This window comes from Pseudomassariella vexata (genome assembly GCF_002105095.1).
Source record: "Pseudomassariella vexata strain CBS 129021 chromosome Unknown BCR38scaffold_8, whole genome shotgun sequence".
NCBI classification, from domain to species: domain Eukaryota; kingdom Fungi; phylum Ascomycota; class Sordariomycetes; order Amphisphaeriales; family Pseudomassariaceae; genus Pseudomassariella; species Pseudomassariella vexata.
This window is the reverse complement of record NW_024467963.1, coordinates 2,184,615-2,196,879: the sequence shown is the minus strand read 5'-3', so window position 1 is coordinate 2,196,879 and position 12,265 is coordinate 2,184,615. Positions and strand designations below refer to the sequence as shown.

The following is a 12,265-nucleotide window of genomic DNA, read 5'->3' as shown; positions in this document are numbered from 1 at the left end:
CTGGCAACGGCAGATGGCAGGAGAGGCCAGACCCTTTCTTGCTTGTCGTCCGAACAAAAACAAGTAGGTCCTGCCTGCGTGCCTTGCGTGTCTGCCGGCCGCCGACGAACCGAGGGCGATGTTGTGTGCCTGTAAATAGAAAAGCTGACGAACGGCGGCATCGTCACCGGGGTGGCTGCATCTGATCCCGCATGACATGACGCGCCCTCGCGCCTCGGAAGAAAGCGGGTGGCTTGGGCTTGGCTCGCCGAATGGGTATATAACTGTATAGAATGGTGAGCGAAAACGGTCGAGTTCGACCGCCATGAAAAAGCACTTTCGTAGGTGGCACTGAGTTTGCCAAGGGGACCAAACGAACCGGCGGCCGCCTGCAGCGCCAAAGACACCACCATACGAAAAACTTGCCTTGTGGCCCCTCGGGGAATTCTTAAAGGGGGCACAGGGAAACAAAAGCTTGTCAATATGATTCTCCTTGTGTTCTTGTTGTGTCTTGGGCTGTATAACGTGGACGAAGGTGTCTTTTTTTTTTGTTATTGCTCTTCGTATCGTGTTTCCCTTGGTGGTCGTGGTCAAGGAAGGCGCCGGCGTTCAGTCGACGATCGGTGACAAAGGCCGCCGAGGAGGCTCGTCTGGAGTTTCCAAAGACACAATACCCGGAGCTCGCTGCCTATAACGGGCAGGTTTACGAGGCAAGTTCCGGGGTTGTAGCAGACTCCCGCAGCAAGTAGCCGACGACAGCTGGAAGCAAACGCATACTCATTCGAGCCAACGGGTGTGATCAAGAAAACGAAGCGAACGCACAGAACTTGGAGATCTTTCGTCACAATGAGGAATGTATCCGGCAATATATTGGTGTTTGCATTGGAAGACATTTGTGAGGTCGGAGAATGGGAATGAGGAGCAGGGCTACCCTGGAACCACCCCTTTCTTAGCTCAACAAGGAAGGATGAACCCTGAGATAGAACCAACGACTAGATCGTCCTTCCCTCAAATGGGAAACAATTAAAAACCAGCTTGCATCCACGCACCCCGATTGGATATCATTTTTACGCATTCGACCCCAGAATCTGGACGTCCAGTCGTTTGGAACCAACGTCTACAGGGTAGAACTACCCCGTGGTTATTAGGGTTGGGGCTAGTATTAGAGTCAAATCGTCCATGCACTATAGAGCTCGACACAATTCACTCCACGTGGTTTAGTTTTCCTCCTTTTGCCAAAAGAGAGAAGCATACAAACGATGTCGCAAGGAAACGACTGGGTACGTAAGCTATTTATTTCTAAGTTGAAAGCCAATCGATAATTGGAACCTGCTCAACAGTTGAATCTACTTTATAAGCCCTTGCTGAGCTGTCAAACAGGCAATCACTGGCGTCTCAAGGCTCCATACCCTCAAGCCCATTCCAACAACACCAAGTTGACTCGGATTCACAAGGGCAACGCAAGCAAGTTGTGAGTAGTGGAACAAGCACAGCTGCATTATGTGACATCACACGAACCCCCGCTCTCGGACGTTGACCGAGTAAAGTTGGTGCCTTTTTTATTCGAGGGTCCTTGGCCTCCTCGGGTCAAAGAACCACCCCCCAAGGCGCATCTTCTCTGCTGTTGGTTGATTGTGTAGCATGGAAAAGCCAAGGGACTTCAGGCAGGTACAGCGGATACCTGCAGAACTAACTCGTGGGTGCCGGGACCAGGCTGGAAGCTTTGTCCATGTGCTCATCGTGTTCCCGATGACATGTGTGAGTCTTCGGTTGTTACCTTCTTGTTATCTACATGCCTGCTGTGAAAGACATCCTGTGCTGCAGGTGCCTTAGATGGTTGTTCTCTACAGTGAGGAACTTACATATCCCTTGTGTATAAGAAGCGCCCGAGTTGCTCCTTCCCGCGTCCCTCATTCAGTATCGAGCTGCGCAAGTTTCCCACAATCTTGTCCTATCTAGGTACCCTAATTCTTGCAGATCTCGAAAAGCATTCAGGCACCAATTCTAGTCAATCCTCATCTCCTCCAGCATCGGCTGTACCATTCCATCACCTACACCCTCAGGTCGTCAATAGACTGTCACCATCGCCATCACTACCATTCAAGATGAAGCTCCTAATCCTGCCTAGCTTCTTACTGCCCCTGGTGGTTTGCATACCTTCGGCAGCTAAGCTTGACACCAACGTTTCATCTCGGGGTGCGATGATGCTCCCGGCTGAGCTTGCCCAGTTCGACTTCAAGGACCAGGTCTTGACAAATATCTGCGCCAACTGCAACCGAGCTGCCACTGCAGACCCCTACAACTGTACAATTGACTGTAAGTACTTGGGTCTCCTTTTCATGTCTATCGGCATGAATGTTGAACTAACATGGCGTTAGTCGACTGGGATGATCCGAACTACAATAAATCTGCCCATTGCAACGCAAATTGGGAGTGGGACGGTGTCTCTTCGGGCCATGGCCCTGACAGCGAAGGCTATTTGGTCTGCCACGTCGACTTCCACGAGTACTGGCAATTTGGGTTTACCCAATTCACCAACGTGTTCGGCTTCAAATGGACGTTGGGCCACAAGTGTGAGGATACCGAGTAAGCACGTCCTCTATCTCAGTGTCAATTGGAAGCTTGGCTAACAGTGTTTTAGGCGCTGGAAGCCGAGTACAGAGTACCCGCAGTTCTTCACCGATTGCAACGGAACTCTGAACCCCGGTGGAAGATCGGACAACAGCATCGTTTTCGGGCATCCGGGCCCGTTGTATTTCGCGGTCAACGGTGTGGCTATGTGAAGGTCCACCGCACGATTGAGTGTGACCGTGTAACTACGCGGCGGTCACCTCGACTGAGATGTTGATGACGACCAGTCTTGCCCTTGTATCTTCTCAATGGAATCAGCATTTGATATGGCGTCATGTCTCAGGGAGGCTTCGGAAACCAGATTGGTATGTCACACGGTGACGATAGGTTAAATTTTAGACTCTGGACTCTATGGACTGGTTGGCATGAACTTGTAAGCAATGGTCTTCGGGGATGGCAGGTGTTACACCTCATCAGAGCTCATGGGGGCTTTTATCACGATTGCACGGAGATCAGATGTCCTTTTCACCTGCTCATTGTCGAGACGAAGTTGGATAGGAGATCTGAACTCACGAACGATGCTCACTCATCACTCTGTCGAATTGACATTGATATTGAATACGTAGCTTAACATTGATACACCGCTCCCTATGATGTTACATGATATGCCGCGGGTACAACATTCCCCTTGAGTGCTCGTCATTCCACTAACATGTGATATGTGACGTTCGTCAGACCTAATGAAACGGATGAGCTCATGCAGAACTTGCCTATGATGCTATGGTCAAACCAACTTTTACGCGACTTCCCCTAATCATCATGGTTGCTGAGTCAGATAAGGTCACTCGTCAGGACACTGAGCAGATTTGCTTCGAAAGGCACATCATAGAATAGCTCTTTCTTACTCATTGAATTTCCAATATTTCCAATCACATTTTAGGTTAAGAACTGTTCAGGGGGATTAACCCTGCCAGTCGAATGAATTACCCTACGATAACGAAACACATAGCGGCGCGAGAGGCTCCGTTGCAGCTCCCAGTCCACCGTCAAGACCGAGCCTCGTAATAATATGGCCAATAGTGGCCACTGGGTTCGCCGCGTCGAACTTGGAAGACCTCGAGGGAGTGGCTGGCCGCGGAAAGAAGGATTACTGAAAGGAAATAAGTTGGTGAAACGAGGCCCGCGGGAAGGCTGGGGCGATGGGTATATTCATACTATCCGAGACTGGGACGGAACCAGTTGAATGTGAACGTCACCGAAAGACCTAGAATTCCTTAAGTACTAACGAAAAGATAACTGGATAGGTGGTACAATTATTCAGCAAAGCGGGGCATTTGCGTGTGGCCAACAAGTATGTGCTGGATAATGTACCTGGAGATGTCGAACAGTCATCCTTGACTACAACCCTAGGAGTACTGAAGAAACGCAGTGATTGGAATGAACATATCTCAAATGTAACAGGGATACCGACTTGTCTTCGTCTGTTGCGCATGTTGACGTCGGCGAGGGCCCGTGGTTGATGGAGTAGGTTTGAGGTGAGGGCTTCTCGTTGGGTCTTATATTGAGATATGAACCTCTGAGGAAACATCTGATATTGATGGTTCGATACAGAACTAGCTACATGTCACAATCTAGGAGTCGGGGGCCGATGTATCGCTGGACATGGCAGGTTGCGCATTGGGTTATCCGTTGATTTGTCGAGGGATTGCTTCTAAGCACGCCAACGCTCATCATGTATCCTTTTCTCTTTATCATGAAGTCCTAGGAAGACATCTGAGTGGTAAGATCCGTCATAGTAGGTATTGGTTCCCTCGTCGCGTGTTTCTAATCCGCAGCCCCTTTTACCTGCAAGGTGATTCCCGGAATTTTCAACTTATTCTCCCGTTGTCTTCAGGCGGCTGGAAGTTTATATTCCATACTATCATATTGGCCTGACTTGCGGTCGGCGGCAATATTCCCAACCTGGGACTGATACGTGTAATGGGTCGGCATATCCCACGAACAATGGTACACATCTTGAGATTTCCAGTAGCAAACACAGCAGTTCTACAGAATTATCCACTTATGTCGATGAGCTCTATTAAGACTATGGAATTCAAGGGAGGACTTTCTGAGTTGATTATAGACTGAAGCCGTGGTAAAGAGACTCTTTAGGCTAGATCATATCCGGATTAGAACTTCGAGCAGTCTCAATTTTCAATAGAAGAGTTCTGAAGTGTTCTTGGTAAACTTCTAATTTGAAACACAGCTACATATTTTGTACATTGAAACAATTTCATGCCTTCAAGCAAGTATCACCAGTCTACCACATGATGGCACGCTGTACACATAACTTCTCGTTAAGAGGCATCCAAACGCATTTAGTTGCGATAGGCGCCCTACGACAGCACGCATATGAAATACCGCCATCTCTTTCTATAGTTAGCCCCTGAAATAATTCTCGCTATTATATGAAACATTGTGGAATACCTGAGTAGGGAACTACTTGACATTCCGAAGGGGGAGGAGGACCTGTATGCCACCTTGAGAAAATACCTGGGATCATCAGCCCACTGAACCCCAGCATAATGCAGGTGATGGCCCGAAGGCTAGTAGTGACAATCTTTCTTCCCGAAGCATTCGTTTCCAGTCCTAGCTGGCAAGACTCAGAACACTTCATAACGTTCATCAGTTCACAGAATAGTATATATAAATCCCAGGCTTTCACCCGGACGGTACAGTATTGCTATTTACTGATTTTTAAGCCTACAAAAACCTGCTGTTCGATTCGCCTCGCGGTCGGTGATGGTAGCCTTTTTTTCTTCTACCATGGTGTATTTTAGGAATTCTTTCATTCTCTTATTATTTATTTTTTAAAAAACGCATATGTCGAGTTAATACTCCTGATCATCTCGTTATGCCTTTAAGTTCCTAATGTATGCTATACACTGGGATACATCCAATCAATCTATATCAGAGTCCTTATTCCTTAGGCCTGTGACATATCCCTCACTCTGAACCTATGACTAGACTAAAGGGTTGGCTTAGGAAACATACCATGCTCTAGTATACTGATATTTTTTTAGTAAAAGGCATGAAAGAAGAGAAAGGCGTGGAATAGTCATTCAGAAGACCTAAACCAAAGGTTGCGATCGAATATACTATACAGACCCATCGGTATCTAGCAAGGGGGGTTTAGTAACATAACACCTTTGTGTTAACAGTACATTTCTAGTGAGCTTCCAATATTCCAGTTCCCATATTCCTGTTATCTGTTGTTTAGTAGTCACCCATGCTCCTTATTCTACCGCTCTGGGGGTTGGTGTTGAACAGAGATTATTTCCAAAAAGGACTGACTTCAAACTCAAGCCAGTCTGATCGAAGTTACATGGACATATATACTGGTTCTTGGATGCCAGTCTAGAACAAGTAGACTTTTTATACCTACATTCACCAACGGAGCTGGCAGCAGTGGGTAGTTCCTGAGGTTTACGATCGTCCATTGGAAACTTAGGTGTCCCGAAGAGACTGGAATATACCTATTTCCACTATTAGACCCGACTTGCTAGGCATAATCGAACCCGAAGCCAATCTGTGACACAGACCACGAAGTACGAATAAACAGACACAATTAGAAAGTCAAATTTGCAGCTTGTCTTGCAACTATAGTTCATTGTATATAAATGTTGTCTACTACCGGCCAGTCTCGGCCGACCGGCAAGGGTGGGCCGGAGGGAATGGCACCATCGCATGTCCCAATGATCTGTGCACCCGAAATCGGGACGGCTTGTGGTAATAAGACGGATAGGGTCGATATCATTATCGGGTTTATTTTACACCGTCCTATATTGGAAAGTCCGAGATGTAACTATATGGCATCGTCGAGTCCCCGTTTGCGATTCTGGACATTGATGAAGTTACACATACTACTTCGCTCACTCTGTTCAACCGGACATGTTTCAACGGTCTTGTTGTCTTGGCAAAAATGGCGAGCGAACCCCAGGCCGACGCCAAACCTACGCCCGATAAGAGTCGGGCTTCAAAAGTATTTGAAGTCTCGAAAAAGGTTGGCAACTTCGTGCTAGCGAATTGGCTTATAGTCGGGTTTGGTCTTGCGACGCTCTTGGCGTATTTCTTCCCTCGTAAGTTTACTCCTTGTCATTGGCGTAGTACAAGCAACGGAACGCGATGCTAACAGTCCCCAAGACGTCGCGGCCCATGGCGGCATAATCAGATCGGAGTACTCCATTTTATATGGCGCCATCGCGCTCATCTTCTTCATCAATGGAATGCAGCTATCGCCGCAAAAGCTGAGACAGCATATCTTCAACTGGCGCCTCCATGTCATCGTGCAGGGTATTGGATTCGTCATTATACCGGTGATACAGCTCAGTAAGCACAGCCAACGCACTGTCAGTCTTTGACAATCCGCACATGAGTATCTGACAGGCATGCAGTTGTCGTTCGTATAGTCATAGTCGCCGGTGGCGTATCATCAGGGGCCATTGACGTGAGCGTGCTAGTTGGCATGATAGTCCTAGCCGCTGTTCCCACCACCGTAGCGTCAAATGTGGTCATGACACGCAACTGCGGAGGCGATGAAGCGGCAGCCATCATCGAGGTAGTCATCGGCAATGTTCTGGGCCCCTTCATATCTCCAGGTTTGATCTATGGGTTCATGCCGTCTGATGCAATATTCGACGAGTGGCGTCCCGCATCGCCATCGACTTTGGGGCCCATGTACGCTAGTGTTATGAAACAGTTGGGCCTCAGCGTGCTGCTTCCGCTTGCAGTCGGGCAGGCGATTCGGTGGGTATGGTCTAAGCAGGTCGAATGGATGCTGAAGACTTTCTATTTGGCCAAGGTTGCATCGGTCTGCATGTGTTTGCTCGTTTGGTAAGTAACTGAACAACAATCTGGAAAAGAAAAGTGGTTCCCGTTCATTAACAATAACCAGGTCAACCTTCTCCGGCGCCTTCAACACAGGGGGCCTCTACCAGCTCTCAAAAGGCTCGGTGGTCTTCAACGTCATTATGAATTTGTTCCTGTACGCTCTCTACACTCTGGTCTGCTTCTACGCAGCAGCACCGCCGGGATTTGTAGCCAGACCTGTCAATAACCATGTCGCCGACTCGAAGTGGACCGCCCGCTTGCCTGCTATAGTACGGCGCGGCATCACCATCAGAAGGCTGTCAAAGGAACAGGTCGTGGCCGTCTGCTTCTGTGGTGCGGCAAAGACACAGGCTTTGGGGATTCCCCTGGCTGATGCGATGTGGTCTCAACACACTGACCGAGTCAAGTCGCTGATCCAGATACCGGTCCTCTTGTACACGATGGAACAGGTCTTCGTTGCTCAGTTCTTGACGATTCTCTTTCGTTGGTGGCTGGAAAGGGGCAAGAAGAGAGAGGTGGATGGGAACTCGATAGTTTCAGAACAACCTGGAAATATGGCTGTGTCGAATGGCAGACCTGAGGAAGAAAAGAAGCTGGGAGGAGACAGTGGTGTTGCCTGAGAATGGGCATAGGGGCGCAATCTGTAAAAAGTACATTCCATGATACCCAAGCATGACTAACGTTTATGGGGAAGTCTGCTGATAATTATATGACCTGGGATATGGCTTTTGGTGTGAAAGGAATCTCAGTAGTTTCCTCCTGCATTACAACTATCTGACTCCAGGGGATCATCGAACTTCCAGGAGGATGTCGAAGCACACCCCGTTACTTGTCCCTTTATCGTTGTTGACCAGCATCACTGTCATGACGATCTCGATAGCTTTGAGCTGAAAAAGGCCACTACAACTGGGCAGCAAACGCAGCTCCAAAAGAATGCCATCCGCCTCCGCCAAACTTCCCACCAAAAGTATAGCATGTTTACTGCGAGCCAAAAGTTGGCAGTTGGCAGTTGCCTATTGCAAATTAGAAGCATCCATGGATAGGAGTTGTTGTGAAACCTAATAGTCCATCATCGGAGCAATCAACCGAAGTGATTATGCGTATAGGCGCCTTTTCGCGATGACTCCAGGTCGTTCTTCGTGGGCCATCCAAATGCCTTCTTTGTGTACAAGGACGTCATGGTCGATACAGTCAGGCTCCACAACTCTGGGGACACTTTACGCCAACGCGAAAATTCGCGCACTTCGCACCTACATCCTCTAACATTTTAACTACCACAATTATATCAAAATGAGGCCGAATCTCACCGAATTTGCGCAGCAAGTAATGGCTGATCATCGGCCGTCACGAAATCCCTGGTGTCCTGGAAATCTCCCCATAACTTCGATTCGCTAGCTCGAAGCGGTCGTCGCCCTAGATTTTCACGTCGGGGTAAGCGTTTCCTCGTTCAATTATACAAGTGTAATCGAAATTGGACTTATAAAGAGCTTATGCAATCTATGAGTGGCAAGGTTTCGAAGAGTACCCTTCGGAGGTACCTACGCGCCGTTAATATGAAGAAATGGCGTGCGCTTAAGCGCATACCATTCACCAAAGAATTAGCAGCCGATCGCCTTGCATTTGCAACTTATTGGCTCGAAAATCTGGAGGAATTGATGACGGTATAGCCTCCGGCGTATCGAGGGCTCCCCCGCTAATCTAGTCCACAGGTAATCTTCTCCGACGAGTCCTCTATACAGAATTCTACGTCATCCCCGACCGCCTGGGTCTTCCGATTTCCGAGCGAGAAGTATAATAAGGACTTCGTTAATCTTAAGGCACACGTAAAAGCGAATATTTCGGTTATGGTCTGGGGTGGGATCTACGTCGAGGGAGGAGTAGGGAAGAAGAGCGACCTGATCGTGATGGAGCGACCCCCCCAGGAGGAGGGTAAGAGACAGAAGGGCTACAATACCTGGAGTTATCTTAAGGCCTTGAGGGAGGGCTTACTCCCATTTTATAAGGATTGGCAGCATTTTCAGCAAGATAATGAGAAGATACACCTCTCGGCGCAAGCTATGGAGTGGTTCGGCCGGCACGCTATTTCTCTAATAGACTGGCCAGCGCATTCCCCAGATCTCAACCCTATAGAGCACGTATGGGCCTCGTTAAAGAGGTGTCTATCTAGGGAATGCCCTGAGGCTGGATATTGAGAAATTTAAAGCTGCGCTGCAGTTAGCGTGGAAGGCAGTACCGGCAGCGCTGATTAAGAAGCTATACGACACTCTAGAGCATAGGCTCCACGCTATTATTAAATCCCGCGGCTGGTATACAAAATATTAATCTACGGGTTATAAGCTTCGAAATGACTCTATTTTAATACCTGTAGCCTATATATTCATAGAGACATAGCCATATTAAAATCCCAGTCCCCTAAAGAGCGCTGTAGTAAAAGTGGAGTGTCCCCAGACTTTTGGAGCCTGACTGTACTCACTTACGAGCGTTCGCTAATCTGGTAGTGATGCCTTCAAATCAGCATTTGCGTTTGAGCCAAGTGAATTGAGACAGTAAATATTGATTTGTGGCAGACAATAACGGTATTCTTTGATGCAACTTCCTTTAGTGAATGGAATGCAAGTACAAAGCCACCAGATAGACAGACTTGTGACGCGCTTGCCTGCTTTATTATTTAAGTGTAATTTGTACTGCGCTGTGACCTGACAGCTGGATGATTGCCACAAATCTAGTCTTCCCTCCAGCACCTTCGACCTAGCAAACCCAACCATTCCCTTCTGTCAACCATTTTTTTGGCCTCACATCGGCTGCTAGACGTCCGCAAGTGCAAAAGTCCAAAGTCCAGCCTCAGCCATCTGAAGCACTTGGGAGCCCACCCAGCCAGGATGAGCTGCAATCGAGCATTGCGGGGCAGCTGCCACTGCGGTCGAAACCAGTACCTCGTACGACTACCGAGCAATGCAACTCACGATGCTCAAATCCTCTTCGACACAGACAGTGGACATAGTATGGTACTACCTATTAGCCGTGTTTGCGATATATCCACGACCATCACGTAGCCAATCTTCGAGCTAACAAGGCGCACTACATTTAGGGATCTCGACCGCGGCACCACTTTCTGCCTTTCTTCGCGTTCCACTCGAATGGTATCACAGCCAAACATTCGCCTTCTTCCCGGATGAGACGAGATCGACTATCAGAAGAACCTTCTCGCACCCTTCTGAACAGCAGGTGCAGCGATACTTCTGCGGGTTCTGTTCTACCCCTCTAGCGACCTGGAGCGAGCAGCCGAGAAGCGAGGCAGACTACATTCGCGTGACGCTTGGCAGTCTGCTTACACAGGATCTACGTGACCTGGAAGACATAGGCCTTATTCCCGATGATTCCGATGCGGATGAGATGGACATTGTTCCTACACCTGCACCCGCCGCGGCCGCGACCTCAGAGACACAATTAATTGGGCGAGAGTTCCAAAGCATCCCTTGGTTTGAGGCCATGATCCAGGGCAGTCGCCTGGGCAACATGCGCACAAGTAAAGGCACACAGCAGAGCCAAGATGGCAGAGTACGGGTCGAGTGGGAGATCACTGAGTGGAGGGCCGACGAGGATGACGCGGAAGAGGCCGAGGCATCTGAGTCGTCGGCTACGGGTAAGAGAAAGCGAGGGGAGTCGGGCAGCTCTGCTGTCGGAGCTACTTCATTGTGATCTGAAGCTGGAGGTGGATGGTTCAGTGGTCCGCAAATCCGTGTTATTACGGATGTGACATGTGGCTGTTTTGAAACGGCCTCGTGTAAACACATTGCTCTTCTATCAAGCCTCTTTATCTTGATTGAGCCGGCAGGCTCGCCTTGATGCACACAGGTCGGTACCTTGCGAATGACATACTGGGAAGATTGATTGACGAGCGTCATGAATTCGATCTTGGAAGCAGACCCGACCTTCCGGATGGACCAGTCCAGTTGCCCGATATAGGCGTTTGCAGCGTAGGAAAAACTGGGTAAGGACTAACGGATTGGCATTTCGCCAGGTGGCAGGTGGCCACAGATCAGATGTTCCGGGCTACGTCACGCAAAATGGGAATTGGGACAGACATTTCGTCAAATGTAATAATACACAGCGTTATATGGCAACTCTGGGCTCTACTTATGCATACATGTACCTGTCATATGCGGTCGAGCTGGCTACTCGAATGGCCGAAGTGCTCACTCATATGGAATGCTGGTAACACTATAGCTGCGATGTCAGGTTTATTGTGCAGAAGCAGGGACAATCGGTTGTCAAAGATTAGCCCGTTCTTTCCTCAACCAGCCTCAAGCTTGCAGCAGCCTCTTGTCTACTGAAATAAAGAAGAAAAAACGTCTGTTCTCTCTGCCCGCTGCCCTTTCCCAGTGCCGATCCGCACTTCCATCGAGACCTACCCGCCAGCCAAGCCAGCTATTGCGCCACATGCACAACAGCTCTATACCTGCAACGATGGGAGGCTACTCCCTGCTGAAAATCGTTAGTTTCACTCAATGCCATGCGCTTCCCGCCTTGCCCGCATCTAGGGGCAATATGCGGACCTCCAATGTGAGGCCATCAGCTGTTGGCTCGAAGTTTCAACAGGCCTTCCCTGCGAACAAAGTGCATGAGAGCTCACGCGTCGGAGAGACGGCCCGTCAGTGACAGTTCGTGACGGAGGAATTGGGGGGTCCTTTCCTGAGGGGTCGCTACGACCTGCTCCAATTACCCCGCCGAGGGCACAACTGGGGACTTGGAGAAGCGACACCATCGCAGACTGTTCGGTCGTGACGGTCCGACGGGGGTGAATTGGGAAAGGATTCGAGCACGGTATTCATCCAAGACTCGG

General features: G+C 49.0%; 3 protein-coding genes across 3 annotated transcripts; all 3 read left to right on the top strand.

The window, feature by feature from the left end:
- Window positions 1-1,836: 1,836 nt before the first annotated feature.
- BCR38DRAFT_475459 (uncharacterized protein) lies at window positions 1,837-2,762 on the top strand (the record flags this gene model as incomplete). Its single annotated transcript, XM_040863007.1, has 3 exons — window positions 1,837-2,295; window positions 2,358-2,565; window positions 2,621-2,762. Exons 1-3 carry the CDS (start codon window positions 2,085-2,087, stop codon window positions 2,760-2,762), a joined length of 561 nt encoding a protein of 186 aa, XP_040715201.1. The 5' UTR covers window positions 1,837-2,084.
- A 3,752-nt stretch (window positions 2,763-6,514) lies between these two features.
- BCR38DRAFT_344666 (sodium bile acid symporter family protein) lies at window positions 6,515-8,042 on the top strand (the record flags this gene model as incomplete). The annotated part of the gene is made up of 4 exons (XM_040856121.1): window positions 6,515-6,671; window positions 6,736-6,921; window positions 6,987-7,425; window positions 7,487-8,042. The coding sequence occupies 4 exons, from the start codon at window positions 6,515-6,517 to the stop codon at window positions 8,040-8,042; spliced, it is 1,338 nt and encodes a 445-aa protein (XP_040715200.1).
- A 2,069-nt stretch (window positions 8,043-10,111) lies between these two features.
- On the top strand, window positions 10,112-11,258 carry BCR38DRAFT_230330 (uncharacterized protein). The gene is made up of 2 exons (XM_040854311.1): window positions 10,112-10,422; window positions 10,511-11,258. Exons 1-2 carry the CDS (start codon window positions 10,302-10,304, stop codon window positions 11,119-11,121), a joined length of 732 nt encoding a protein of 243 aa, XP_040715199.1. The 5' UTR covers window positions 10,112-10,301; the 3' UTR covers window positions 11,122-11,258.
- The last annotated feature ends 1,007 nt before the right edge of the window (window positions 11,259-12,265 follow it).

Coding starts and splice junctions, on each gene's coding strand:
- BCR38DRAFT_230330 (XM_040854311.1), top strand. CDS start 10,302: ATGAGCTGCAATCGAGCATTGCGGGGCAGCTGCCACTGCGGTCGAAAC. Junction 10,423..10,510: donor CGACACAGACAGTGGACATA/GTATGGTACTAC, acceptor CACTACATTTAG/GGATCTCGACCGCGGCACCA.